General features: G+C 44.3%; 1 protein-coding gene across 1 annotated transcript in view; it reads right to left on the bottom strand.

Moving 5' to 3' along the window:
• Positions 1-4,007: 4,007 nt before the first annotated feature.
• Positions 4,008-26,819, bottom strand: part of LOC147729083 (Krueppel-like factor 13) — a 229,791-nt gene continuing 206,979 nt past the window's right edge. Inside the window, exon 2 of the mRNA XM_086959366.1 lies at positions 4,008-4,963. Within this exon, the coding sequence (XP_086815492.1) occupies positions 4,671-4,963 (293 nt within the window). The 3' untranslated portion in view covers positions 4,008-4,670. The remainder of the gene's footprint in view (positions 4,964-26,819) is intronic.

A 26,819-nucleotide genomic window follows, 5' to 3' on the forward strand; every position in this document is an offset into this window, starting at 1 on the left:
TGTTTTCCCCACATTCTACTTTGCTTACTTTTTATAATTTGTGTAATCTCTCTTGTAGAACCTATAACTGGTAACTTTGCCTGGTGTAAAGTGTCCTAGCATCCTAGTTCCTGCTACAGAAATCTGTTAATAAATAAAGATTAATAAATACATGTCCTACAATACATTGGAGAAATTGTCTTGCCTTAGTGAACAAGGAAATAGGCAAGCTACAGTACAGTCTATGCAGAGATATTTCAAATATGAGATCTATCTAGAGTTTTACTAGGGCTCTGGAGTCGTCAAGCTTTGTTATGGTATAAATGGTAGTTTATCAGTATAAAGGAGTACCAAGGACTCTGGTGAATTAGTATTTCTGCACATTGTAATTGATGCCATAGATATTGTCTGGAGGAACATTGTCATAGAAACTGACTAACTTAGTAGGAGAAGAAAGGTTGAGTGAGGGAGAAGTTTGCTGCAGACATAGGCAGAAGCTCTCATCAGTGTTTTCTGAGGAGTGGGAGTTAACTGATCAGTTTCCACTGGTGGCACAGATGCAGCAGTAGTTGCTCTGGTTTCTCTGAAGATTTATGCCACAAAAGTGTGAGAGATAATTACAAATCTGCAGAGACAGAGTGCCAGGTGGGAGTCCTGAAGCTCATTTCTCAATTAGTGAGCTATGGTGATAATCATACCATCAACCATGAGTCCCTGAAGTGTTAGTTTCAGCCCTGCCTAAGTGCACTCCTTGAAACTGCTCTGGGGCCAAATACTCATGTTGTAATGTCATTGCATAGCAGACGACATGTATGTAGGAAAGGTATATTGGGGGGGGGGGGGCTTATTTTGCAGATGTATTGGTGTGAAGCTATTTTTATTATTTTAAATTTGTGTCTAGAATTTTTCTTAGAAAACGACTGCCTTTTAATTCAAGCATTGTCAAACTCAACAGTTTTTAACATACTGTAGTATTTCTATGGAAATACACATGAAGCTATATTTTTTCACTTACAAAACCTAAGAACAAAGAGTATTAACAAGATAGAATGCAAGTACAGTTTTATCTTAAAAGCAATGAATGTGCAGTTTACTGCTGATATAATAAATCAACATAGTTATAACAATATATGTAAACAGAAAGGAAGAGAGTTTATCAGTAGGCACATTCTAATTGACTGCACTTACAGAATCATTAGTAATTGATTAACAGGTTTATTATTGTAAGGTATTAGGAGTTTAGTTATGTTAGTAGGTTATCTGGGAACAGCCGACTTTACTGTCAGCCTAATTCTGCATAATCGTTATGGTTGGTATTCTAGTCACAGTACTATTCCTCGTAGAGGGGTTCGTTTATGAAACATGTGGTACTAACTCAACCTCTCCCACTACTGCCTAGAAGTGTTTAGGTGGAGTTGAGGCACTATTTTAAGTTACAATTATTGTAGTAAATAATTGTTGGTATTAATAAAACACTGTTCTAAAAAAATTCCTTAACATTGGTATCTGTACCTAAGAATTAAAGTTTACTTTAACTTGGAGAATTAAACCCCACGTCGGTTAACAAAAACAAAATGATATATATTTACTTAGCCAAAAGGGAAGGATTGCACATCAAAATTAAAATCTGTTTTAAACTCACCCTAAAGAAATTTCCTGAGAGGCATGAGCTTTACCGATCATATATGAATGCCATGTAATATACCCTACAATTATAAAACACAAGTGACTGTGATGCAATGCTGTGGTCCTATTGTGTCCCTTAAGTGTTTGTATCTCCAATTTGAGCCACGCAAACACACATTTCTTAACTGTTGAGCCACCCATTTTGATTATTCTGTTAACCAATCCCTCTTCCACCCTCTCTCCCCAAACACCCTGTTCCATAACAGCTATTTGAAAAAGCAAGAAATACAACCAAGAAAGAAATTGAATTTGCTTGACAGTGGAAAGCATTGTCACCAAACGATTGCATGGAAATTCTTCAACTCTTGCCCCGCTATGCTTTTTCTTACTCCAAGAATGTCTAATTGACCCCCAACGAACCTGTTACTTTATGCTCACTTATTCTCAATGAATTCTTCTCACTGACTCATAGCATACGGTTGCATTTATACTGTGTTTTCCCAATCCAAGGCTTATGACATGTTCTGAACATCCAAACTGTTGCATCCTATTTCCAGTTTAAGGCATGTATCCTTTATTGTGACAGTAAACTTCACTGGCTCCATTTCAACCCAAAATGTTTGCTGTTCCCTGCTTCTAATAGATGTCACTAGAGAGCATTTGTTAAACACATCCATGAAAAACCATGAGAAGCAACCAGTCACCATAGAAAAAAAGGGCAAGGACTGGAAAAATAGACTAACCATGGACAAACTTGTAATCGAAACTCACAAGATCTTTAACTGTTACAGGAGCTCTCAGGCCGTATCCCACTTGGTGACTTTAAGGGAGCCTCTGACAAGAACCATACAGACTTTTATTTAGCCAACTCTACCTGCAGCACTGAAAATCATTGCAGCCGTGGCCTGTGCATGTAAGAGAGGTGGGGTCGGGAAGGGGCTGATTTCGACAGACGATGACCAGGGAAAATTAAAGGACTATTTAATTTACCCTCGTCATCGTCCATCGAAATCCCCCCTCACCTGGCCTCAGCGCTCTTACCTGCACAGGCCACAGCTGAATCATTGTTTTCCTTCTGAGAGTAGGAATACGTGAATACACCGGCCTTGATAGATCCCTATACATGTTTTGGTGTCTCTTCGATTACTGTTTTGCATCTGTTGATCTTGTTTCACTTCACCTCATTTCCATTTCATTGTGCTGCAATATTTGCAGTTGTTGCACACTGATTTCTAAAATGGTGTTCTGATTTGTTTCTGCCCCTTTCTAGCTGTAAAAGGTTGGAAGCTGAAAGTAACAAATCACTTTAATTGACTACTTGGGAGCTATGAACTCTTTAAGATACTTTGGTAAATGAGTCAGTAAGAAGGTATTACTTCAGAGTGCTGCAGTTCTGCAAGGCAAGGATTAAGTTACTTAGGGGTATTGCGTGCCACGAACTTGCGGTTTTACAGCACTGACGCTGATAATTTACCTAGATAGGTCAAGAAAGGTGTTAAGACTTAAGGGGTGGCTTCAATTTACAGGATTGGTTCTCCTATTTGGATATAAATTATTAGACTAAATTTACGATGGAGATTTTGATTGGGAGGTGGGTGGGGTCAATTTTTGTGCCTATGCTTCTACTTTGTTACACTGCCCTACTGTTTCATACTCCAAAGAAACACAAGTTCTACCAGTAAGAAATGTTAATACCATGAAGAGTCGTCCCACTATTCCAGTAAAATGGAAACAGGTTTTTCCAAGCATGTTGCAATGCTGGTGGCAGGGGATGATTTAAATATCTCCAACCTAGTAGTGAGATGGTTACACTTTTATGTACTGTAGAATGTCACAGGGGATCTTCAGTGAAACTGAGCCTGAAACCACCAAAGTATGACTAAATAAATCATATGACTAAATAAGCAATTCGACTAACGAGACTTAATATGTAAATTCCTCTAACAAGCAACCTTTTAAAATGGAAAATGTTATTTTTGCCATGTGTAGAGAAGACTCCGTCAAAATTGAGAAGCATTATGAACAGCGCATTTGCTAGATATTGGCTTAGCTTGCCCACTACACTGTCACTTTACTCCGATGCTCCTTCATTCCATTGGTTATCAGCATCGAAAGGAAGCAACCAATCACTACAGAAATACCCAGATATTCACAGATGATCCCTGTTTAAAAACATTTCTTGGAAAAATAATAAGCAGTTCCCATCTGAGCCTCCTTGTAGTCATAACCAGTTAGAAAGCAAAAAGGCACTTAATTTCCTTTCATTTCTTTTCAAATGAAACGTTAATGATCCACATTAGACCATGTAAGGAGGGTTTTTACAAGGAGCTTGGCCCTGAGCATTCATCTGCAAGAACTTAATAGAGTTTCTTCCATTGGTACACCAAACTGAAGAGGTGATTGGATGACACATGGCAATTTAACCAACATGTTAAATAATTCATAGAAGACATATTATCACATCAAAATTAGGCTTATTACATTACTCCGTTGAAGTGATAGCTAGTTTTCTGGAGAGACCCAGCACCACAAATCTGAACAAGTTCTTCCAGTGATGAAGGCCTATGGGAGGCATCTCCTGATATGAATGGAATGTTAAAAAGTAAGGCTGCAGTAGTGTGACCTGATTAAATCCTTCCCTGAGAAAGGGGAAAAGCGAGACAGAAGATTCGAAAGAGTTGGTTCCTGTTCGTCAGGACAACGTTTCAGTCTGTCTTCAAAAAACTGTTTTTGAATCCTGAGTTGAAGAAAAAAAATCTTTGCTTCGTGTATGATGGCAAAAATTATAGTAAAAACATGTTCATTGCGATTTATGGCAGGAAAACATGGAAAAAATGCAATAGTTGCAGAACTTGGTAAAAAGATCGAAATACTAAATCCGGTCATATTTGACATCAGTTCTAGCCGTCCATTTTTTACTAGGATAAAAATGACTTGAGTATTTGCAGCAAAAGGCAGCTACACACTAGCTACACAAAGAGAAACACAAAAGTATATAATGAATGTAACACAAACAATGTCCTACTATGTGGACCAATTGTGGCCGACATCCAGTGCAGAGGGTCTTAGGGTGAGCTAGCTGGGCTAATCGTAGGGCTGGACGCATCTGACCGACTATAGTCACTGACAGACCCTGTTCTGGAAGTGCTGCTACCCCGGCTCTTTAGCATGCCAGGCTGAAAAGTGGCATGGCGCCGGGCATGCTTTGTCAGGTGATCGCTGCGCATGAAGCGTTTCTCGCATATGGGACAGCCAAACTTCTTCTCTCCGGTGTGGGTGCGGTAGTGCCGAGCCAGCTCATCGGATCTTGCAAACTTCTTGGTGCAATCCTGCCAGCTGCATTCAAAGGGCTTCTCACCTAGTGGAAAAAAAATGATATTGTATGGTTAATCTAATGAGTTGTGCAAGTTTGGAGCCTACTCTATACATACACCAAACTAAAGTCAAGATACCAAAAAGTAACTGTTAAGTTCAAGAGAATACAGGAGAACCTTATATCAATTTATAAGAGTTACTGTGCAAGGTAGAAAATTTGTTCAGGAAAAAACAAAAATAACAATGTGATAAGATACTGAAATGGTTATTTTAAAGCCTAGTCCAACGTTTGTTCATTAGTGTATATTTTCTTAAGGCGAATAAAAGTATGTTTTCTGGTTTCCTCTAACCTCGTTTTGTCTATTTCTAGTATTTTGCTAATATGATAAATGTTAAACCTCAATGAGTTGCTTATTTCTATAGCTCTCTCTACTGGCTGTGTATCTCTTAAATATATTGTTGATATTGTACAGGATTTTACAATGAGATAGATATATATATATATATATATATATATATATATATATATATATATATATATATGTGTTTTTATTTATTCTGTTAAACTTCTTATAGCCATCTTTCTGTAGTTACAATATGAATTCACTCTTCCACATCATATACGTTCTTATTTCTCTTTTGTATTATTCTTTGTTCCTGCCACTTTTCTTATGTTATTCTTTTAGTTTTTTTGTTTCAACTTCAACCTTTTCTAGAATTCGCAGTATAATGCGTTATCTCTACTGAATCTGTATAGTATGCAGTTATTCTCGATTGTATTTAAGGCTACTTTGTGTTTGGGGGGTTTGTTATAAGTACTTGTTATGCAAATGTATATATGCATTATGCCATTGAACTTAAACCACTGTCACACTGTCTGAGAATAGCATTTCAATTAAAACATTTAATTGTAAAAATGTAGTTTAAAAACAAAATTAGTGAAATACAAATCAAAAAAAGATTTCATTCAAAGTATGATAAACTGGATCATTCAATCAGAATAAAAATCGGGAAAACGATTACTGTTAGGATAAAGCTTGAAACAGAGTTAAAATATCATTAGGATCAGACTAAGTCACTGAATAACAGCAGAGGTCAAACTTTTAGGTTAAGGTCAAGTTACCATTAGGGGATGGTAAGCAGGTATAGGGTTACGTTATTGTCAGTCTAATGATTATGGTCAAAGGTTGGGTTTTTCATGGTGTTTGGAATAGGATCAGTTGACATAAAACAAAAAATGTGAGGTAGAGGTATGGATCTTGAACCATGCTGTATGTGAGGATGAACGACAAAGATAGACAACAATTACTGTTTATATATGGACATATTTGCAGTTAATTTGTTATTAGCAGTGACTGAGTTGGGAGGAAGGGCAGTTACCCTCTGATGGAATTGCAAATTCAAGGGGAGTTTTCAGACAGATCTTAAGGTTGGGCGAGTTGGAAAACTCTTTCGAACTGAATACGAATGTTGATTTTGGGCACATCGGGGTTTGCTTACCATAATATGGTAAACATTGACAGATCATGCAGATTTAGTTGCGGTATAGAGAGAGAAGACCGCAATGACATATGCAAGGGTAGATTATGGATAGTTTTGTAGACTAGGCTAACGCCTTTACGCTAGCCTTTGCAGCTGGTGGAAAAGCAGCTAAGATGTAGAGGATAGTGGGAGGCAGGTTCATGATGGAGGATGAACGCTATGCAAACTGATAAGTTGATAACGTGTAACAGTAATGTGCCTTGCTCATTGTGAGTTGATAACGCTGTAACAATACAATGGTAGTGTTTTCTTGGGGTTCTTCTGATTGAAAGGAAGGTGTGAACATATTTATTACAGTAGGCAGTAGATATTATAAAGCTGTGACTTTGGTGGAGATAAAGGAGTCCAGTCTCATTCAGGAATTGAAGAGCACTCACAGGTTTCCAAACTGCGGAGGAGGGCACAAGGCTATCACGGGAAAGAGGTACAGTGTTAAAGGTAGGCAGCAGAGCAATGGAAGTAGAGGATTTCGTTTTTAGAGGTGTTGAGCATGAGGGAGCACAAGGTCATCCAGCACTGGATAGCTATAAGGCAGGTAGAGATGTGGGTTGAAGATGAGAAGTGGGAGGAGAAAAGATTAGAAGATGCAAAGACCTCTGCATGGTTTATTAACCTGTCGACTGCTTAGGCACGGGACACGCGCAGGCCATATTCACTCATGTGCTCCTATTCACACTTTCGTTCTTCTTCTTTATTCCATCTGACAGTCCTATTTCTTAGAAGAATGCACAGAACAGTTGTTCCTTTTCTTACTGTCCAACATCCCTTTGGATCTCTCTGCGTCGGTATTAGTATACCATGTTCAATCATCTGTCTTTTACGTAGGGTCTGAAAATCTATCTCTTCCCTTTTTAGGTCAGCTTTTGGTATCATTCAAAGACATATCTTTGCTAACCAACCTATATTTTCATTCATTAATTTAGTCACTGTTCCTATGGTACATAGCTATTAGGACAAGTTGAATGAGGAGATAATTACACACAAGGCAGAGATATATAGCAACAATCATAGAGATTACAGGATGGAGAAATGTGTGACACACACGTAGAGTGGACATGGACTGATCAAACACCAAAGATATAAAGAATGAGCAGTTTTTGCAGGTATAAGAGCAAATACCATTTCAGACTGAAAGAAATGTGGATAGACCGACAGGGCAGTGAGATGTTAAACAGAGAGATACCTTCCTGCACAAAAGCAATCCTTAGTAGCATATTTCTGTTTATGTGTGTGTGGCAGAATGCAGCTCACATGGAAAGAGGAAGTAACAAGGAAAAATAAAGATATTTCTCTCTGTTACTCCTCTGTCCGGTAGGCGCACCTTTTTGATGCAAACCCAGGTTTACAAGTCTTTGCAAATCTGTGTTTGCGTCAAAATACATGGGTGGATGAATGGAAACACCCATGCACCCCCCAAGGGATGCTACTTGATAGAAAGTAGCGCACTTCATTGTGCTACTTTCTACTTACTAAGCCCAGCAAAGATTCTTAGTCAATGTCAAAAAATTATTTTGCATTGGATCTGTGCCACAAAGGTTAAGCTACCCAACACAAAATCATAGTAAATCTGCGCCTTTACGTTACAACTTAATTTTCCGAAAGAAACACAAAGCCAGGATATAAACCGTAATGCAGTGATTGTCATCATCTTTATTTTCAAAAGATTTTTTTATTGGCACTCGCCCAAACGCCTCCTTCAGTCCAGTTCAGCTAAAATTGTGGCTACCCCCAGAATCAACAAGGCTTGATGGGGTGGTGGGAACTTAACCTACTCTGCCTGTAAACTGTGGAATTCACTGCCCTTCCAACTCAGAGCTCAGTCTAAGCGGCTACAATTTAGGAAACAGCTCAAAACCTGGCTTTTCTGGTCCTTTCTTGCCAAATCGGTCACCGTTTTGATGGCACTGTTCTAGATGTTAGTGCCAAGATGCCTGCAAGCATTCGCGCACTTGACAAGCCTATTACTTACTTTACTAACAGGAAGTTATTACTTCCTAAAGAAGCACTTATTTACAATCTTCGAATAACAACAGATTGAGAAAAAACATTAAGGATCCAAACCCAAGGCTTACAGTTTGCATGCAGCCCCTTGATGCCGATAAATAAAGCACTGTGCTATATTACAAGGCTTGCAACTTATGTCCCGGAAACAACAAAATTATCTCAGCATCAAAAGTAGTAGCCCACTTACCTCTCTTTATAAAATGCGACTCTATGATGTGCATGTTACATGATGTAAAATCAAATTATGATACTTTGAGTCAAAACTGTGACTGAACAAAACACAGAACTCTCCCAGAACTGTGTCAACCACTAGAGTTATATTACTGTTATTATAATCCCCTCGAAATTGCTGGGTGCTGAATGATCTCTATAGCAGGTGTCTTAACCCTGTAATATATTTTAAAATCCAGCCTGTTTGTGAGACCAATTAGGTAATCTAGAACAGATTTACTGTCACACATATCCTTGCTGCTAACGTCTTTGCAACAGATATTTTTAAATAAATGTTTAAATTGACTGTCAGACTCTATTTTACAAGTTACACCACCACCCCCTTTGCTTTTATGGGTTCGCATGGTAATTTTTTTTCAATTACAGCACTGGTCCTGACCTTTGGAGAATTGAAAACAAAAAATGCCTTTTGAGCATATGCGCAAACTGGCTTGTGAGCACACATCTTGCAGTATGTCAATATTTCAATGGGCCTCCTTGGTTTGGCTGGCACGGATTCCAGTGCATCCCGCAATCAAAGAGATATGTGGTGGAAACTGCGTCAGGTGTGTCCACCATTCCAATATGGCATAGCGACACAGCGGAGGGCTCCCACAGAGTGCGACGCAATGCATGCAGGTGGTACAAATGTTGGTAGGCAATGGGGATTTACATTCTAGAACCTAATTTAGGAGTGCAGTGTTAAGTAGGCATTAATATAAATGGTCCATGTAAAAGATGCTCCCACTGATGATGTGGGTATGGGGCTTGGAGCCTGCTGACACATCAGCACACCCACGTGACTTGTGCGAGCCTATCCCTAACAGAGCAGACGCATGGAGGCCAGCACCAAACTTGGCTGGCTGCCGAGATTCCAGTAGTATATGTGCCCGGCTCATTTGTCAGGGGCTCATCACGACTTAAAAGTTTGTGTTCACATATTTGTGAATCAGGCACCGAGTGAACATATGTAATAGCACCTTTTAGAGATGATGTTTCATATTAGATAACTTCAAGCAAGGCACTCTGCGGATTATGTCTGTAAATTATTAACACATTCAGGACTCACTTAGTTGTGTTGGCGGCACCATCACCCTGAGGTACCCGTAGTAGTTAGTGCTGAAGCTTGCAGACTGTTTAGCAGATGATGAATTAAAGGCTGAAGACAAAGCGCAGCGTTCACTTGCTGGGGCACTGACTTGCCAAGGAGTGGTAGGATGTGTGTTGTGAACAGGAGGGTATAATTTGCAGTTTGCCAAAATGCTGCATCCTGCGGGAAGTAAGGCAGATTTCACCGGCTCTATTTTCAGGCAGCCACACAACCAGGGCTATTTTTACATGTTCTATTAAAAGTCACACACCACGCCTCCCATATCCCAAACTGGAGCTCTGCGTCTGCGGGACGACCACAGAGGAAGAAAATAATTCAATGGCCGGACTATTCTCATCTGTGACCCGGCTCGCTGAAGGCCACGCCGGTCTGGGGATGCCAGCCAAAACAAAGAAATACAAGCTCAGCCGACACGATCGAACGCCCTCCGCTTTCTACCTAAACAAATATGCGTGTGTTCGAGCAGCTCGCCTTCCTTGGCACTGGCACGAGCCGGGAGTCGAGGCAAAAATGGGCGGAGACTTCACCTCTGAACCAGGAAATTGAGTTTCAGAAGAGGCATGCACTAAACTCGTGCGCATTATAAAGCTGCAGTTTTAATAACAAGCAGCCTGTCAGCAATTACACGGCCTTAAAAGCTTATTTTGAACTTAAAAGATGAAATATGGAGTGAATAGAGCAGAGACCAATAATCACCCAGAAATATAGACCCAGATGAACTAATGTTTGACACAACACAGCTCCGGCGCTGCCTTGCGTCATAGGGAGAGAGAAGAAATGTCTCATCTCTAAAATGTGCTGCATTTTTTTCTCTCCTCCAGCGCTGGCAGACTTTTGACTGCTATGTGTCAACACACAGCAATCCCGTTCAAGGGACTGCGAGTTCTCAGAAGCAAGGGTTTTGTTCTGGTAGGAGACCCTTCCAGTATAAAACCTATCCTTTGAGACTATTCCCACACTTCATATGTGTGCCCTGCGATGGAACACACATGCAACGTTCGGCAAATAAGGAGAAAGAAAATCACTTCTCCTTGTTACTCCTGCCACGAGGAGGAGTAAGATTTCTGTGCAAATCCCTTTCTAATATTATTAGGTAGCGATTTACATCAAACACAGGGGTGGTTGCAAGGGGGGACCCAGGGAGAGCCAGGCACGAGCCGGTCTCTCCCTGGGCAGGTTCGCGCGAGGAGCATGACCAGGTGGAGTGGCTGATTAGCAGAGGGTTTAAAAGGGGAAGTCGGGCGGGTTTTTACTAACTGCGTGGCGGGAGGCGAAGGGAGGTTGTTTTTGCGCTCGTGATCCCTCTTTTGTCTTGGGCCATGGAGGAAGCTGCAGATGTTAGGAGGGCCGTACAAATCCTTTGTGCGGCAGGGCGCGAGGACCTGTTGATGCCGGGTGTCCCGGCGGAAGCTTGGGTCGGCATGGCCCGCCCCCCTCGCAAGGCCTCGGTGGGCGTCGCCAGGGCCGTGGAGGCGTGCCTATCGACGGGCCCGGAGGACGAGGAGGACGGCGAGGCTGCCATGCCGGGAGACGGGCCTGGGCTGCTTTTGCCCGCCGTTACTGCAGAACCCCCGCCGTGCGACCCGGGCGCCCTCCAGCAGGTATGTGCTTTACCGTTTTCAGATGCTGGTGCACGAGGGGCGCCCGGGGGGAGGCGGGGGCGTTCCGTGGGCCGGCTGGCCCCGGGCACAGGCGGATTGTCACTGGGGAAGTCGGGGAGGTCGAAAGGGGGCCCCAAGCCCAAGCGTGGGCGCAGCCTGGAGATGCAAGGACGCCTGCACGCCCCTCTACCCGCTGCGGTGCCCCCTTACTCTCCCATCCTGGTATCGCCTTTGGCAGATGGGGTTCCCCCATGCCTATGGCTCAACGGGCAGTGTTATCTGCTCTCCCCGGCATTGCCCAGGCCTGTTCCTGTCCCCCCCCCCCCTGATGTTGGCCCCCCCCCCCTGGTTGACGCAGTCGCCCAGCGCACTAGCGCCCCGCTTCCGTCGCCCCATCACCCGGAGGCCCTGCCCCCGTCACCTGCTGGGGTTATGCTGGGGACTGCGCATGCATTGCTGCCCCCTCCGGCCACGGTGGCCCCAACTGGTGCTCTTGGCTCCCAGCCCCCCTCCCACGCCTCCCTGCCCACGGGTGGCAAAGGTTTGCTACGCAAGGGAGCGCCCCCAGTCCTTGGCCAGTCACTGTGCCCGGCCCCCAGGGGTCGTCCGGGTGGTTTTCTGGGTGGACCTGAGGATGGGTCGGTGGGTGGCACTGCCCTGGCGTCGGGGGGTGATTGCGTTTTAGAGGTGGGGGGCAATGTTTTAGGGGCTGTTTCTTTGTCTGGCTCGAGCGGCCGCAGTTTTCGATCTGCGCCATCGGCTGGGCGGCTCTTGGCTGTTTCTACGGGCCCGGGAACTGTCCACACGGCTGTTTCCAGTGGTGGGCTTACAGGGGGGCTGTCTGGAGCGGACGGCTCTTCTACAGCTTTAAGTGCACATAGCTTTCAAAACTTCGACTGGCAATGTTATGATGGGGGTATTGGTGATGGGGCTATGCCCAGTGGTAGTGCTCAAGTGGAATTTTCTGATGAAGCTTTCGGTGGGAGTTTTCATGATGATGAGTTGGAAGAGGGGGAATTGAGAGACAAAGAGGTTGGGCTTTTGGCAGCACGGGCCCAGGGGGGTGGGTTTGGGCAACACACTGTTTCTCGTGTTTTGCAGGCGTCTAGTGCGGACTATGCAGCAGTACGAGGGGCAGTGCGGTCTGGATCTCATCCAAGGGATAGAGTGGCTGTTCAACCGCAGGCGGAGCAACTGCCGCAAGGTAAGGATGGGTGGTGGTCTGTGTGGCAACCCAGGGAGAGTCTCCCGGATAAAAGTACAAGATCTATTGGCACGGGTGATGGGGTTGTGGTTGAGCGAGTCGCTCTGGCACCGAGGCTTGAGCGGCCTGTATTTTCGAATGTTTCTAATGTGCAAGTTGCACAAGAGTTTTCTAAGACAGGGGATGGTGGGGTTGTGGTTGAGCGAGTCGCTCTGGCACGGGGGCTTGAGCGGCCTGTATTTTCGAATGTTTCTAATGTGCAAGTTGCAAAAGAAGTTTCTACAGCGGGGGATGGTGGGGTGGTTGCCACAAGGGTCACGGAGGATAGTATCCGTCCAAAAAAGTTGCCTTATTCAGGGGTTGGGATGCCCCTGGGGTCCCATTTGTCTGAAAAAACAAAGAATCTGATATGGTCTGGGGAATTTGTGGATGTTTTTCGACTGCTACATAGGGATGTCCAGGCAAAAGAAGGGTCGAAGGAGGAGGAATTAGAATTGGCTCGGAGGCCTCGTGTTCCGAGGTCCATAGAGAACTGGACATCGGCCTTTCTTATTTATGCCAGCGTTTATTGTCAACGTCATCCTGAAAAAGCAATAGACATGTTTAAATATGCAGATGTCATCCGCAAGGCTCACAGTTCTTTTGGCGGCTTTGCTTGGTTGTCCTACGATGACGAATTCAGGGCGCGCATGAGCGCTTTCCCTGAGCGTTCGTGGGGTGAGGTTGATTCCGAATTATGGTTACAATGGATGGCATCGGCAAACCCGCCTGCTACGGCCCACACAGCTAGCGGGCAGCCCGTGTATTATCGCCCCTTTTCGGCTCGCCCCGCTCAGTCTGGAGCGGGGGTTTGGGGCAGAGGTCAATCAGCCGTCTCTGGCACATGCTGGCATTTTAACAGGGGTTCCTGTAACAGACCTGCTTGCAGGTACAAACACGAGTGTTCGCAGTGTGGAGGGAAGCATGCCCTCACCCAGTGTTTTCCCGGCCAGCGATTGGGTGATCAGGGAAGAGGTTCAGGGGGTAGGGGACAGCACCAACAGTCTGCTTACAAGGGCTCCTACTCCTATTAGGCAAGAGGTCCTTGATCTCTGGCTGGTGGATTATCCAGATTTTGAGGCCGCTAAGATTTTGTCTTGGGGTTTCAAAATTGGGTTTCGGATTGGGTATCAGGGACCCAGGGTGGGCAGGTGGTCGGACAATTTGAAGTCTGCGAAGGAGAGTCCCCATGTTGTGCGGAAGAAACTGGATGCTGAGCTGGCGTCTGGTAGGATTGCTGGTCCTTTTGTGAATTGTCCTCTGCCTAACTTGATTGTATCACCCCTGGGCGTGGTGCCCAAGAAGGCGGAAGGGGAGTTTCGTCTTATACATCACCTGTCCTGGCCCGAGGGTTCATCAATTAATGACTTTATTGATCCAGCTGACTCAACTGTCACTTATGCTTCTGTGGACGATGCCTTACGGCTCGTGCGCACGGCAGGTGTTGGGGCTTTGCTGGCAAAGAGCGACATTCAGTCGGCTTTCAGGCTATTGCCCATTCATCCTTGGGATTTCAGTCTGTTGGGAATGCATTTTGATGGTAGCTTCTACGTGGATCGGGTGTTGCCCATGGGCTGTTCAGTATCATGCTCCCTTTTTGAAACTTTCAGTACCTTCTTGCAGTGGCGATTCACTTTTGTTAGTGGCCACGTATTGGTCTGTCATTACCTTGATGATTTTCTTTTCATTGGGGAAGGTCGCTCTGGGCAGTGTCAGTCGGCTTTGAACATCTTTCAGGCTCTAGCGGAGGAATTGGGTGTTCCATTGGCGCAGGATAAGACGGAGGGTCCCTGTACGTCCCTGACTTTCTTGGGGATTGAAATTGATACGCTGTCTATGGTGGCGAGATTGCCTGTGGCCAAAGTGAAGGAAATGTCTGCTTTCATACATCTGGTGTTGGGGGAGCGGAAAGTGGCTTTGAAAATGGTTCAGAAGTTGTTGGGTTACCTCAATTTCGCTTGCCGGGTTGTTCGGGCGGGCAGGACGTTCTGCAGACGTCTGGGTCTGTCCATGTCCGGAGCAAGCCTTCCCCATCACAGGGTGCGCATTACCACCGCTGTGCGTGCCGATTTGACTGTCTGGCTTCGTTTTCTACAGGAGTTTAACGGCGTGTCCTTGTTTTTTGCGGATGAGGACATGGTGTGGCAAGTACAGTTGTTCACTGATGCGTCGGGGGCTCACGGCTTCGGAATTTTCTGGGAGGGTCGTTGGTGCGCGGCCGGCTGGCCGGCGCACTGGAAGGATCAAGGTCGCAGCATAGCGTTTCTGGAGCTCTTCCCGCTGCTGGTTGCTTTGCACTTATGGGGGGTTGAGTTTCAGAATCGCTCAGTCCTGTTTCATGTGGACAATTTGGCAGTAGTACACCTTGTCAATCACCAAAAGGCTCGCGATTTGAGGGTTTTGCGGCTCCTGCGCGCCTTCATGCTAAGGTGTCTGCAATTAAATATTGTCTTTAAAGCACGGCATGTTCCTGGTATTTCTAATTGCATCGCTGACTCTTTGTCTCGCTTTCAGTGGTCCGAGTTTCGCAAGTTAGCTCCTGGGGCGGACCTGGAACCAACACCGATCCCACAGTACGTATGGGACCTGGGGGATTAAGGGTTCACCACTTGGTTGAAAATTCAGTGGCTGAATCCACCCGGCGGGGTTATGTGAAAGCCTGGAATGAGTTTCTGCAGTTTGGTAAGGATTCGATGGGGCCGTCCAGGGCTGGTTGGTCTGATGAACAATGCATATTGCAGTTTGTTTTACATTTGTCGGACAAAGGCCTATCGCCCACTACCATTTCTGGCAAATTGGCTGGGGTTTCTTTCTATGGGCAGCTTTGCTGGGGGAGGGATCCGGTTGGGGGGGTGTTGGTTCGTAAAGTGCTGAAAGGTTTGGCCAGGCTCCGGACTGGTGGTCAGCGGCTCCGGCAGCCTGTGACTTTTGAGTTGCTCCAGTTGCTGTTGCCGGAATTGGAGGTGTGTTGTTATGATGCCCTAGAAAGTGCCAAATTTCGTTTGTGTTTTGTTTGGTTGTTCTTTGGGGCATTTAGGGCATCAGAGTTGTTAGGGCTGCGGGGCAGGGTAGGTATGACCAGCGATGAGGTAGTGTTGGAAAGCGACAGAGTGCGGCTGTGGCTGCGGGCATCTAAAACCGACCAGATGGGGAGGGGTAAGTGGGTGTTCCTTGGTAGGAGTGGGGTCTCTGCATGTTGCCCGGTTGGGGAATGGGAGGTGTTTGTGTCCTCTCCGCATTTTCTCCAGGGGTCCATATTTTGTCATACGGATGGTAGTCCCATAGTGCCATCTCAATTGTTGGCTGTGCTACGCAAGGTTTTGTTGCGTTTGGGGAAGGATCCTGTTCAATTTGGTACTCATTCTTTCCGAATTGGCGCGGCAACAGAGGCCGCTAGGTTGGGGTGGGACTGGTCCCAGATCCGGCGCATTGGTCGTTGGCGTTCCAAGTGCTGTGAGAAGTATGTGAGGAAATAGTGCATTTTGGCTTGTCTAACATTTCTTTCTCTCCTAGGTCCTTGGCCATCAGCCGCCGGATGCAAAAGAAGGGTGTGGATACTGGGGCACTCTTTTGTTAAACGGGCAGCTTTAGCCGCTGCCAGACAGCTCTGTGGGAGATCACTTGGTCTGAACAGTATGACACACGAAGTCTCCTGGCATGGAACAGGGGGAATGCGCTGGGGCGGGCTTTTCCCCGCCTTGGCTGCTTTGGTCTCACAGTGTTTGGGGGGCCCTCCGGATCTCCTGGTGCTACATTTGGGAGAGAATGACTTGGTTTCCCTCTCGGGGTTGACCTTGTTAAAATTGATGAAGCAGGATCTGGAAATCATCAGGACCACATGGGTGAGCACCATGCTTATATGGACTGAGTTTGTGCCTCGTTTGCAATGGCGTGGGGCGCGGAATCATTCTGCCCTGGAAAAGGCTAGAAGGAAAGTGAACAGGACAATGCGCCCATTTTGTCAACATTGGGGTATCTACAGTTTGGACCATTATCATTTGACAGTATCTGAACATCATTTATTTTGTGAGGACGGTGTGCATCTCTCAGCTTTGGGCCTCTCTTTTTACCTCCTTGAACTCAGGGACTTGATTAGCAAGGTTCTTCAGGTACAATTGTGGTGTGCTCCTTCCTTTCCTTTAGGTGGGGCAGGAAAACGCTAAAGGTTTTCCTGGGTGGCGGGTTTTGTTAGTGGGGGTGGGCAGCCTGGAGCGGGTTGGCCATCCTGAAGGGTAGCGTTGGGTAGGCTAGGGGTAGTAGGCAGGAGTTTGTTCGGGGTTTTGGGATTTAGGTTTAGTAGGCTCACTGTAGAGTTGAAATATGCAAATAATAAATAAATAATGAATGTGTTTATGATGTTTTATGATGCACCTGTCCTAAAATAAAAGTGGCCTTTCTTGCTCCTAAAAGAAGGTGTGGACAATGCTTTCTTGCGCGAGGGGGGACCCAGGGAGAGCCAGGCACGAGCCGGTCTCTCCCTGGGCAGGTTCGCGCGAGGAGCATGACCAGGTGGAGTGGCTGATTAGCAGAGGGTTTAAAAGGGGAAGTCGGGCGGGTTTTTACTAACTGCGTGGCGGGAGGCGAAGGGAGGTTGTTTTTGCCCCACCCACCCTCCCTCTTTTTCTTTCTTTCCTTATTTATTTCTGGGTTCTTTATTTTGCGGTGCTCTAGGCACTGTTTAGTTTAGGTAGGTTCTGCCACTGTTAGGATGGGTGCTTTTGTTCTTTTGTAGGCGGGTTTTGTTAGTGGGGGTGGGCAGCCTGGAGCGGGTTGGCCATCCTGAAGGGTAGCGTTGGGTAGGCTAGGGGTAGTAGGCAGGAGTTTGTTCGGGGTTTTGGGATTTAGGTTTAGTAGGCTCACTGTAGAGTTGAAATATGCAAATAATAAATAAATAATGAATGTGTTTATGATGTTTTATGATGCACCTGTCCTAAAATAAAAGTGGCCTTTCTTGCTCCTAAAAGAAGGTGTGGACAATGCTTTCTTGCGCGAGGGAATGCCCATGTACCACCTATGAATCAACTCCTTCATGCAAAGTAGTGCGCAGCACACCTTTGCGTTACTTAGGGGAATTTTCCGATGCGAAACTTAGCTTGCGTTGGATAGTAAATCCCAACTCTACAGTTTGCTCCAGGTTTGCGTCACTTTTGTGATGCACACCTGATGCGAGGCGTTATTAAATCTGGGCCATAGAAACTGATGGGAAAGGCAGCTTGCTAGACTGAACGCAGTGAGCACAGAAACCCTGCAACACATCAAATTTCCACCCAGCCGCGGATGCGAAATAGGCAATATTGATATCTACGTGTAAAATACTTGAATAAAATAAGCGCAAATTGAATATTTGCAACATTATGTAAGTGATGTAACCCACACTAATGAGATTTTCATGGTCAGTTACTCTTTGGTAGTACATGTAGGTATTTGGTGTCAAGTCCAGACACCATAGAGTGTAAAATCAAGAGAAAATTACATTTGGGCTTGATTTTACACATGCTGGTGGCTCTAAGGGCCAGATGTCCTTACTTTAGGAATACCGATTTCCTAATAGTGATTAACTCCAGATCGCAATTAGGAAATCCTAATGTATGAAACTCTCCTGAGGTGCATTAGCGATTCCTAGTGGGTCACAAATAGACCACTCTCATGCATTTTAATGAGGTAGGTCGCAATTTGCTTCCGATTAGGAATCAAAACCATCACAGGGATGGTGGCCTGCTGGGGTCAGAGGACCACCATGTCTGTGATTGCTTTTGAATAAAGTAATATATATATATTTTTAATGCAGCCCTTTTTCCTTAAAGGACAATGGGATGAGTTTAAAAAGAAGAAAAAAAACGATTAAGTTTCATTTTTGTAAAAGTAGGCAGTGATACGTGGGACCACTGCCTTCTCTTAAAAAATATTTTTTCAACATTCTCAAAGGGAAAGGAGTCCTAACGGTTCCCCTTCCTATTTGCAAATGGGTTACCACCACATAAAATGGTGGTACGGTATAACTGTTTTGCGACCGGAATATGGTCGAAAAAAATAACGCATACCATTCCAATTCAGTATTCGGAAGGGACACCCAAAAGATGTTCCTTCCAAATACCAAATTACAAATGCAAATTGCGATTCTGTAAAAAGTTACTAAGTACTATTTTGCATTTTGTACAATTGAAACAGGATTTTTCTGGTCGCAAATGGTCTGATTCTGCAAATGGTCTGATTCTGTTAGTAACCGGAAAAATGCTTTGTACATCTGGCCAGACATCACCAGTTAGTCATTTGCTCAACTTTTGTTCTTATGCTCTGATTACTATACAGAGAGGCAAGATTTACACATTTTTCACATAATCCTGCAATAAAATTTGCTGCACTGTGTTGCAAAATGTGAAAACAAAATGCAGAGCCACATCTACTATGATTGGCAAGCTGCTGCTGTCATCCTGTGGACTGCTGCTCTAATGAGGCAACCTTATGTGACGCACAGCCTCACACATGCTGCAGCAATGAGTGTATGCTATCTGTCATAGGATGTGTTCCAGTACAAATCCTTCTTCCCTGACACATTTCAGAAGGATATTAGACAGGTGCTGTGCGCGAATACATACAATGCGGAGGTGTTTTCTCAGAAATGAAAACATTTCTCCTGCTTCAAGAAGGCATTCGTTTTGATGCAAAGACCAGTCTGCTTGTCCTAGTAATCCGGATTTGCATCAATAATTGTGGGTGTTTGTGGTGATGTGTCCAAGCAGACCCCACTAATGTCCCTTTCATGCAAAGCAGTGCTAAGTAGTACAGAACAATATTTGTGTTAGAAAAAAGGGGCCATTCCAGCACAAAATACCTTTATTACAGGCAAGTAAATAGCAATGTGTTGCCTTGCACCACTTTCCATCAGCTCACATCACTTTTCAACAGCGCCAAGATTTAGTAAATCTGGGCCGTGGACGCAGATTCTGATTTTGCCCCATCTTGCCTGGCATCTTCCATGTAATAGTCACTTTTTCTGAAGAAGACTTTTTTATTGTTAAACCTCAGTGTATTTGCAGTAACTGTATTCTGACTTCACCATATGTATCTAGTGTTTTCTTGCACTGGTCTTTTGCAGTATCGTGGTCCTCCGAGGAGAGCAGAGGTAGCACACTCATCTAACTCTTGCATGTGATGCAAGCATATAACTGCACACACACACACACATACAAAAACAAGGATGTTGAATTTTATTCAGCAATTCTTTTAATTTTTTTTTGACATTCCTTACATTCTGAAAAGGATGTGATTAATTTAGTAATGTTGCATCGGGAAAACTTTTACAGATGTTCAATTCGGCAACCTCTGGGTTATCTAACCTCACTTTGAGGGTGGGAAACTGTTGTGTTTCCAACAACAGAGCCACCGCAGGCTCTGCAGCTAGAAAAACCCTCATGACAGAGCAACCACCAGCCTTCAGTGACAGATTTGACATCTGAATAGTCCACACTCAACCATAGGGAAAACGGGCAGAAAAAAACAAGCAGCATCTCCTATAAACTGGTATAAAACCCTCCTCACGTCACTAACACCACAGATTTTTAGTTTTCCAAAAACAAACACAGTTGGGTGGCATTTTTCTGAAAGACCCGTCGTCCTTGCCACCATGGCCTATCCATGCTGTCCAACACTGCCATAGTTCACGGAATGTGCTCCAGCCGTGTCCTCAGAAGCAGGGTCAGTGAAAACCTTCTCCCATCTTGAAACCCTTAAGGTGCATGGAATGTAGTGGAGACAGCGGGCACAGTACTTCCACCACAAATGCCTGGCAGCGTACATTCTGACCTCCAAACACTGACATTATCAATGTTCTCTTCCCAGGTCTTTTGTGCAGCATCATAGAACACAGTAGATAGGAGACATGAGTCATGGGATGTATTTAAACCTTCATCAACCTCTTGTGCCTGTTCTTAAATGTGCAATAGTTTCTTTGACAGAACTTGCTTGAAAACTGTCCTGATTATTTATAAAGGATCGCAGTGACATCACAAATAACTGATTTGTCAAAAAAGTCCTAAGCACTCCAGTATCTCTTCCCAGATTAACTCTGCTGTCTTGTCATCTCCTCTTCCCTATCTAGGATGATGAACTTACCCTTCTGGGTCCATTGTATCGCTGCAGAACAAAGCTCTTCAACTCGACGCACATGCAACCCAGGTTCAGGTCCGGGCCGATGGAAATGCCACTTCACATTTATGAAATACTTCACAGATATTCATGCTGAGGTAATGAGCTATAGTAATACCTCCTCCTTTACTACAGGTATTGTCCTCAACCCACTTAAAAATGTGCACCCGTTGCAAGAATAAGACTCCTCTTTAATAACACTATCCTCTCAAACTACCTTCTCACCCCTGAGCCACCCTGACTCTCCGAAATGTGGAACAGAAAGATAGACTAAGGGGCTACTTGTGTGTGAAGATTTGGAATAAAAACAAGAAAGAAAACTCCATGGCTTATTGATATCATAAATTTTATTAACATTGTCACTATATACTGTATGGTGTGCTGAACCATTGTGTTGAACTGTAAGATGCAATAGAAACCTTTAACTTTATACATCTTTTTACCCGGCCATAAATGTGACAGTCTCACATTCATGGGATGATATGCTGTCCACTGCTGAAAACACAAATGACTCCATAGCCTTGGTTACGTACACTGCCCTGTAGACAACCTTCAACATGGAGCAATGTGTACCTCTTTGGAATGCACTACACTTTTAGCAGGACACACAAGGGCACGCACAGATGTGATTTTATATAAATAGAAATCAAAATACTTCTCTTTAGTCAATAGGTGCCGAAGAGTACTCATTAATTGGGCAGGCAGGAGTAGCATGAAGCTCAATGGCTGCAAAGCTGTGGCCCTTTCCTGTGTCTCTTGCCTCTAGCCTTTATTGCAGCCACCCCCACCATCCTTAAGCAAATATTTTCCTGATTCAAAAATCTTTACACACTCAATTTTCAACATTTTACACTTTACTTTAGGCAATTCTCAGCATGTCACCTTGGATTCCATGCTTTATTCTTAATACCCCTATTTTGAAGACCTCTATGCTGGCATCACTATATTCAAATTAAATTGGTAACAGCAAGTTCTAAAGGTAGACCAATTGGCTTATCGTCCCCCTCCTACAACATTTACACTGACTCCAGATAAGAGCAAGGATTACACTGAAGATAAGTTCCCTCACTCTACATGCCTGATTGCAACAATCCTCGATGCCTTCAGAACTAAATAGGCTCATACACAGCTTTCTCATTTCTGCTGCATACTAGCCAACATTTCCTGCTTATGTCCAAGGCTTAAGTAGCCAACATTTTATCTGTGGTTGCTGCGAAGCTGTAAATCAAATGCCACTCCCCCCAGTAAAATTACTCCCATTTTTGTAAGACTCATTCATTGTCATTTTCAGTTAGCATAATTTCTCCCAGATTCCTCTCTTTTGTCAGCTGTCTCTTTCTGCTGCGTTCACCGGCATTAAGGTGCACCAACTGCTGATTTGGTACCAATTGGGCAGCAAATGTACTGTAGACATTAGGTAAATAAGTAATATACATATAGGAATAAAATCTAATTAAAAAAAATGTCAAAGGTTTCATTCAGGGTCCAGGAATGGAGTGGGTCCTTCTTGGGGTCAAGACTCACAGCAGACAGTCCAGGTTCTGGGTTCAAAGTGGTTGGAGCCTTCTCGTCCCTGAGGCTCTGAAGAGGAGGCCAGCCAACTATCACTTGGAGTAACTCCAATGGTCCTGGGTTCAAGCTGCAGGTCCAGTACTTACTACTCAACCAGCAGTGCACCAGAGTACTGGGAAGTTTGGCCTGAAAGTCAAATATTTAGACTTGGTGCCAGCTTTGAGGTAGGAGACGGTTCTTGAGGTTTCAACCCCTAGAAAAGTTTTGAATGTCCTGCCTCCCTGCCCAGGCCCTAGCTTGTCTGGGGGTAGAAAAGACTGCTGTCAACCTCTTTGTGAGTATACTAAGGCAGTTCCTTTATGATGTGCAAGTATGGTAGATTACAGCTACTCCCCCTCAGAGAGTGCCCTTCCTGCCAAAACCTATTTCGCCTTTATCTAACTGTCTGGAAGCAATACACAAAGACCAACTGCCAGCTACATCTAGTCATGTGACCCCGGATAGAGGCTTGAGGCACCCAATGCTTATGACAAGAAAATGCCATCTTTCAGTGAGGACCTGGCATATGGACAGGTCTAAACTGAGGTGGCATGATGAGCAAAAGAATGAGGGAGTTAACCCAGATCGCTTGACTGGGAGTTAATATTTTGATTTGTTCAGAATTCCGTCCATCAATTGTCTGTCTTTTGCTTCCTCATCTTAAGTCTGCGGGGTATGCCCAGACATGAGTCCCGGGCTCAGTGTGCCCCTGGATTCAAGCTATCCTGGCTTATGAGGGGTGAAAACCACAAACCGATCCTAGGATGCTTGTTTCCAGGATCTGGCTTGGCAGTACAGGCTAGACTGTTCCTAGGAGGCACAGGGTCAAGACTGATTTACATATGGCCAGGTCTAAACTGGGGTGGCATGGTGAGCAAAAGAATGATGGATTTAACCCAGATCTCTTGACTGGGGGTGAATGTTTTGATTTGTTCTGCGTCCATCAATTGTGTGTCTTTATCTTTCTAAAACCAACTTTGCCATTAAAGAGGGTTTGAAATTGCCATTTTTTAGATATCAAACTCAAGATTCCTACTTGCTCCCAATTGAAATTTATCACTCATTAAATTTAATAAGGTAACCCAATGTTATCCTTTGGATGAGGTAGGTCTATCAGTAGTGAAAAACGAATTTAAGAGTTTTTCAGGACCAGGAAATGTAAAAGTTAAAAGTACATGTTTAAGCTTTTTAAAACACTGCACCGCGTCCTGTGGGCTATGTAGGGCCTACCCTAAGTATGGCCTATATTTATTTAAAGAAAGGGTTTGGCCTGGCAAGGGGTATATTTTGCCAGGTTGAAATGGCAGTTTTAAACTGCATACACAGGCTGCACTAGCAGGCCTAAGATGTTTAAACGGATACTTAAGTGGGTGGCACAGTCGGTGCAGCAGGCCCTCCAGTAGCATTTCATTTACAAGCCCAGGGTACATGTAATACCACTTTTCTAGGAACTTACAAGTGCATTAAATGTGCCAATTGAGTGTAAGCCAAGTTTACCATGTATTAGTGAAAGAGCACATGCACTTTAGAGTCCTAAACCCCCTCAAAAAAGAGTGAAGGCAAAAAGTTTGTGGATGACCCTGCAGAAAAGGGCACACACTAGCAAACTGCTTAAACAATATTCAATAAATGGGTCTCAAATTGCGACCAAATCTGATTGACTGCTATCGCAGGGCCATCCCTGTGATAGCAGTTGATCAGATGTGATCACAATTTGAGACTCATTTATTGAATACTCAAGGTACAGGAGGCCACCATCAGTGTGGCTACATTGAAAAACTGAAAACGTTTATTTTTTTAACCCAGCCGAGTTCCTTAACCCCTTGCCTGCGGGGCTAATTCCCCTGCTGTGCTGGGGTGGGGGCGCGCACAGCGCCCCGGTGCTCATGACGAGCTCAGCTCGTCATGAGCCACGATGGCCGTGTGCTCATGACGAGCTGTGCTCGTCACAGCCACACCCATTTCTTTAGAACGCTCAGCACAGCGGTGGAATAAGCCCCGCATGCGAGCGTTGCAGCCGATATGAGGAGCTCAGCTCATCATGAGCACACGGCCACCGTGGCTAGCATGGGAGGGGTTAAAGAAACCACAGCTGCTTTTTTCCCCAACTTTATTTAATTACCACAGGGGGAAGACAACAGAAGCTTTTAAACACAAGCTATATCATATCTTGAACGAACATTAAACACCATAGTATGACAACGAAATTAAAGTTTTCTGTTTTTGAGAACTTCAGTGGGAGCAGGAAGTGGTGCCCTGGATCACTGCCTACTTCTCCTAAAGCTGCGACGCTGATTCACAAAGGGGAAAGGGTACAAGAGGGATCCATTTCCCTTTCTGAATCAATTGCCCACCAGTGAGAGTATGCACTGATCAATGGTTTGTGAGTGGAATTATGGTTGCAAATCATTAATTGATAAGCTGCCAATTCGCAACTTAGAAAGAAGACTCCACACAAGCTGCTTCTACATTACAGTTTGGTAATCATTTCGGAACCCATTTTGCGATTTGGTAAAAAATGTTCAAATCAAAGAAATCGGTTCAGTGCATAAGTAATAAAAACGTTTTGCAGTCCCAAACCCGGTATTTTACCAAATCAGAGAGTTTGCCACTGCAAAAACCTTTGTACATCTGGCCCATAGTTCCTATCAAACCTTAAGCATAATCTTTTCGAGCTGTTCTTTAACTGAATTGTAATCTGCTGTACTCAAAATTACATATCTAGCAGAAGAGAGGATGGGGAAAGTAATGGACCAAACGAAGAAAAGAGAAGCAGTTTACATATAAACATGATTTTTTATTGACAACCTTATTCTATAAAAATCTGTAGTACTTATGCAAGTCAGTTCTATAAATTAATTTGCATACCTACCAATATTATTTATATGTGTGCAATAAGCTTCAACGATAATAATGCCTTCCGGCTTAAAGTCATGAGCCAGCTGAACCTGGGTAATTAGACATGGCTTATGGCCGAATGTTTTGAGAATAAAATACACATTAGGCAATTGTCTAGATATTAGAGATCTTTGTAAGAAGGATAACGTCGTCACAGATTCCTGCCTCTAGTAGGTAACCCACCAAGGTGGAAGTTAACTATTTTTACCACCATATACCCTACATCATTCTGTTTCTCTCACCTTCCCGGCTGCTTGAGCACTAATCCACCAAGCCTACCTCCCTCCTTTTTTCTAATCACACAAGCCTAAACGGACATCACCGTCCAGACAGTCGTCCCCACCCTCCCTGACTTTAGCAGAACAAGCCTAAATTAGGGCTAGTGTCTTACTGGCCTATCCTCTGTATCGAACTTTACATAGCATAGCAAAAACGAAGTCAATGACATCTGGTCTAACCCTGGGCATAGTTCGTGTAGTAGCACTATGCGTAGCTACGCGAAGTGCACTTCGCACTACACGAGCTACGCATAGCTAAGCGAACTGCGTAGTGCACTGTGCAAAATGCTGTTCGCACTGATTGCACAGTGCCGGATGCTTGTCCGCACTGTGCAATCAGTGCAAGCCGCATCTTGCACAGTGCAAGCAGTCGTTTTCTGCCACTTGAGTAGATTTCTACTTGAGCTGCAGCATTCTCAACGCGGACTAGTAGTTTCTCATCGCAAGGGGTCGCAAGCATACACGGCCAATCACAATGAGAAACCTGACCTCCCCGCGTTGAGAATCTCGCTGGGAGGTTTATTTTACCCGCTCGTGATCGGCAACTTGATGTTGCTGATCACGAACGAGGAAAAAGTCTCGCCGGGATGTAATTTTGCGCGCTCGCGGTCACCAACTTGAAGTGGACGACAGCGAGTAAGCAAAAAATTACTGCTACGCTACGCATGTGTGCACTGTGCTATGTGCAATTCGCGTAGTGCACAGTGGCGCAAACTACACAAGCGTAGCGTAGTACTTCGCCCAGGGTTAATCTGGTCCAGATTGTTGCTTGACAAAGTGTTTCACCAAACGCATGTCAGCAATCTATCTGGGCTGTGTAACTGAGTCTGATAGCATATTAGAAGACAAAGGAGTGAGAAACTGTAGAGTTTTTATAAACGTAAGATAAAACTACACCTTAGTATCCATCTAACAGTCACAAACACTCTAACACGGTGGCGGTGAAAAGCCGTCAAAGAACTGTTTTTCTGGCAAATACCTTTTTCTTATTTGGTACATTTTTAATGTGTTATGAAACACTGAAATGTGATACACGTCACGTCAAAATATTAATATAATATCATGCTGCTTCCTGTGAAAGCTCATTTAAAACAGCACGAAATCAAGTGTTTTATAAAAATGCATCGTTTTATAAAATAAGAAGTTTAGGCATCGTTGCATTTTCTGACACAACAAATCCTCACTTCTGCTTCTGGCCTGGGATTCCCAATCATGTCTGACAAGTGTTCCTCACAGAAAAGCATGTTTGCTTCCACGTGAAGTGATGGCGAGCTCCCCTGGGTCTGCCGCACATTGTTACTGAGTGCCCGTGAACG

Source organism: Lissotriton vulgaris, chromosome 2_2, assembly GCF_964263255.1.
Source record: "Lissotriton vulgaris chromosome 2_2, aLisVul1.2, whole genome shotgun sequence".
NCBI lineage: Eukaryota > Metazoa > Chordata > Amphibia > Caudata > Salamandridae > Lissotriton > Lissotriton vulgaris.